Source organism: Hordeum vulgare, chromosome 4H (assembly GCF_904849725.1).
Source record: "Hordeum vulgare subsp. vulgare chromosome 4H, MorexV3_pseudomolecules_assembly, whole genome shotgun sequence".
NCBI classification, from domain to species: domain Eukaryota; kingdom Viridiplantae; phylum Streptophyta; class Magnoliopsida; order Poales; family Poaceae; genus Hordeum; species Hordeum vulgare.
The window spans coordinates 593,433,937-593,437,460 of NC_058521.1; the positions used below are offsets into that span (position 1 = coordinate 593,433,937).

General features: G+C 60.6%; 1 protein-coding gene across 1 annotated transcript; it reads right to left on the reverse strand.

Annotated features, from left to right (window-relative positions):
• Positions 1-735: 735 nt before the first annotated feature.
• On the reverse strand, positions 736-3,307 carry LOC123447391 (E3 ubiquitin-protein ligase WAV3-like). Its single transcript, XM_045123988.1, has 2 exons — positions 3,129-3,307; positions 736-3,012 (listed from the first exon to the last, which is right to left on the reverse strand). The coding sequence occupies exons 1-2, from the start codon at positions 3,144-3,146 to the stop codon at positions 907-909; spliced, it is 2,124 nt and encodes a 707-aa protein (XP_044979923.1). The 5' UTR covers positions 3,147-3,307; the 3' UTR covers positions 736-906.
• Between the last annotated feature and the right edge of the window lie 217 nt (positions 3,308-3,524).

Consider the following 3,524-nt stretch of genomic DNA (forward strand, 5'->3'; position numbering starts at 1 on the left):
ATATAATCAAACAACCAGACGAATACTAAACATCACTGCAGTTACAGATCAACCAAAACCAACAGTGAAACCCCCTCGTGGAGCACCACTCCAGTCACCTCACCTTGCCATGGACTGGGACGATCAGCCTTCCAACTAGAAACTCGGACTATCTTCTCCTACCACATGCCAATCCGCAGCCGAAATCCGTCATGGCAAACGAGAATATAACACAGAAACGGAGCAGCCTAAACACATCTACACGAATGGCTGCGGGGCAAATACACATATCAACAAGGTCTGACTATCAAAACCATAAAACCTACCACTCAGATCCGCGGAACAAGAGAAAATCGAGGGAAAATCCACTCAGATCAGAAGAACAAAATCGATGGGAGGCATGTTTTCTGGAGCCGAGGTTGGTGCGTAGGCCGAGATATCCCGTAGACAATCGACGGGAGGTTGAGCAGGGCGTGGAGGCAGTGGGGGAGCGGGACGGAGAGCGCAAACGAGTCACCACCAAGGAGAACGGGACGGAGAGCGCAAACAAGTCACCACCAATCAACTGGGCCGATCACTGAGAGGGAGATCCAAATCGCATGGCTATCTCTGTCAACCTCTGTTCTGGAAAACACGTGTGTGAAATGGCAACTAAGAAACGACGGGGATGGGAAGAGTCAGAGGAAGCAACGGCTACCGAGGGGAACGTAACAAAATTTGAACGGATCCGATAATAAAACTCACAGCGAGGGCAAAGAAAAAAAGAAACATTCGAATCTTTCCGCACAAATCGCACGGTCCAGAAAACGGATGAACGCCAATAAAATTCATCCGGATGAAAATTAGCGCTCCCGTAAAATTATTCAGAGTTCAAACAAGTTCGACATGATAGCTCGTACTCCATTTTGTATGCATATGGCTACTGGTTTACGTGCTTCGGATCTTCGGTTCGGAGCTCCCGGCATCTTCTTCCGCAGCCATGGGCTGCTGCTGCTGCCCTTGCTCGGCCGACGTCGCCCCCCGCGCCACTCGGGAGCGCAGCAGCATGGCGCGCATGGCCGGCGTCGCGTACGACATCGTCGCCTCGGTCGCCGCCTCCGCAACTGGCGCAGCCGCCATGTATCCCGCCGTGCCCGACCGCACCCTTCCGATCATCCTCCTCACTCCACTCCGTGCAGCCACGGCCGTCTGCTCCTCCTCCGGCATCATCTGCCTCGAGGTGGCGCGTTGCTGCTGGTGCGCGCTGATGCCGGCGAGCATGTACGCCCGACCCGATCGCAGGTAGCTCTGCCGGTTCGACACGCGCCCGCGCATCTCCTGCAGCTCTGCCCCCAGCGCCATGATCATGGGGTCGCCGTCCCCTCCCGCCTCCGACTGCTCGAGCGCCCGCTGACGGTTCTCCAGGATCTCCACCGCCTCCTGGTGCTCTCCCCGCTCTGCCGCCGCCCTCGCCGCCGCGATGTCTTCTGCCGCCTCCACACGGACGCGCTCCCGCTCCACCTCCACCGACCGCTCCGACGCGTTCGGCGCGTGCTCTGGCCTCGCCACCACTGTGTCCTCGGCCGTCACGCTCACGTCCGCGCCGGTCGCCGCGTTTCTGTAGCTGAAGATCACTCTCACCAGAGCAGTGGTGGCGCCGTCCGTCGCTTCAGCTGTTGGCACGGTCAGAAACAGCAAGAAACGCCTCTCCTCGTCGGCGTAGAGTTCCCCGACTCGAACAGACGCAGCGCGGCCGTCCTCATCAACATGGCTCTCGTAACGTCCGGACTTGACGGAGACGACCCGAACCCCGGGGTGCACGCACGAGACGGCGATGCGCGCCTCCTGGACCACGACGGAGAGCAGCCCGCCGATGCACTGGGCGAACGCGTCCTGGATCACCGCCTCGTTCTCGATGAACGAGAACGTGCCGCCCGTCGCCTCGGCGATGACGTGCATCGCGGCCGCGTCGTGGTCGTTCCCGAAGCCGAAGGTGTGGATCGGCGCCGACCAGTCGCCGTCAGCGCCCGTGCGCGCGAAAGAGGGCGGAACGAGCTCTTCATAGTTGCCGGCATGAACGCCGGACGGCCCTCGGCGCCTCATCATGGTGTAGGTGTCCTGGCCGTCGGAGAGGAGCACGACGCTGGAGACAGCGTTCCTGTGCTGGCGCTCGTCGAGCACCTTGGCTGCCGTGCGCAGCCCCTCGGCGATGTTGGTGCCGCCGCGCGCCACGAGGGACTCCACGGCGTTCACGGACAGGGCCTTCCCCGCGTCCGACATGCGCGCGAGCCTGGTCAGCCGGCGCGCCTCGGAGGAGAAGGACACGACGGAGAGCCGGTCGTCGGGGCCGAGATTGTCGATGACGAACCGCATGGCCTGCTTCAGCAGCGCCAGCTTATGGCCGCTCATGCTGCCGCTGACGTCGAGCACCGTAACGAGGTCCAGCGGCGCGCGCGGCTGCGGCTTGTCGCTGCCGGCCGCCACGGTGTCGGCCATCCCGGGAGCCTTGACGTGCACGAGCACGGCGAAGCTGTCGGTGGACGAGGCCCTGGCGACAGCCGGGTACTCGGCGTGCGTGTTGACGACCACCGCTCCGGTCGACGCAGCTGCCGGTGTGCTGTCAGCTCGCTCCCCGGAGGCCGGCTCCACCTGCTCATCGTCGTCGAAGACGACCGTAGGCACGTGCAGTGGCGGCTGATGATGCTGCACGGTATGCACGGGCGGTGGCGGCTGGTGATGTTGCAAGATATGCACGTTCGTCGGCGGCGGAACCTGCGCCGGGAACGGAGGCATCCCGGAATGCATGGGGGGCGATGCTATCGGCTCGTTGGGAGGCTGCACGGCGTGCATGGGCAGCGTAGGCGGCACCGGAGCGGTGGGCCGCAGGAACGGCAGCTCACGCCAGCGCGCGTTGCAGAGCGGGCAGACGAGGTGGCCGTGCGCGACGCTGGCGGAGATGCAGTTGAAGTGGAAGGTGTGGGAGCACTCCGCCGTGAAGGTGGCCTGCCCGCCGCCGGCGGCCATGCCGCCGAGGCAGATGGCGCAAGGATTCTCCTACGCACGCGCAAACAAAACACACCATTAAGATGCTCTGATTCAGGAGCAAAATACCAATCAAATCGACGGCGAAGAAAAACGAGATGAAACGGAGAAATGATCCATTTGATTACCTGGTCAGGGACTTCCATCTCTGAAACTGCAGGCTGCTGCGAAAATTGATACTGACAAGTTAGCGCGGGGGCAGCGGCGGCATAAAACGGGGCAGATGCTTCGTGCGGAAGGGAAATGGTTCTGGCAGTGTTAATTATCGCCGTGGATGTCACGTTCGTCGTGCTTGACTCCGACCCAAATGCCTAAATAACGCGCCGAATTTCGCAGAAGAAGCATGGTCATTCAGTACGTCGTTTCCTTCGGCTGTAAGCCATTGACGACTCCACCGCGTATCCGCGTTAGACAAATGGATAACGACGTGCAGTGATCGATGAAACTGAGGTTATCATTATAGTTTTTTTTTTTTACCTCATGAGGGTATTATCCGGAATCGGAATTAACAGCACTTTTGTTCG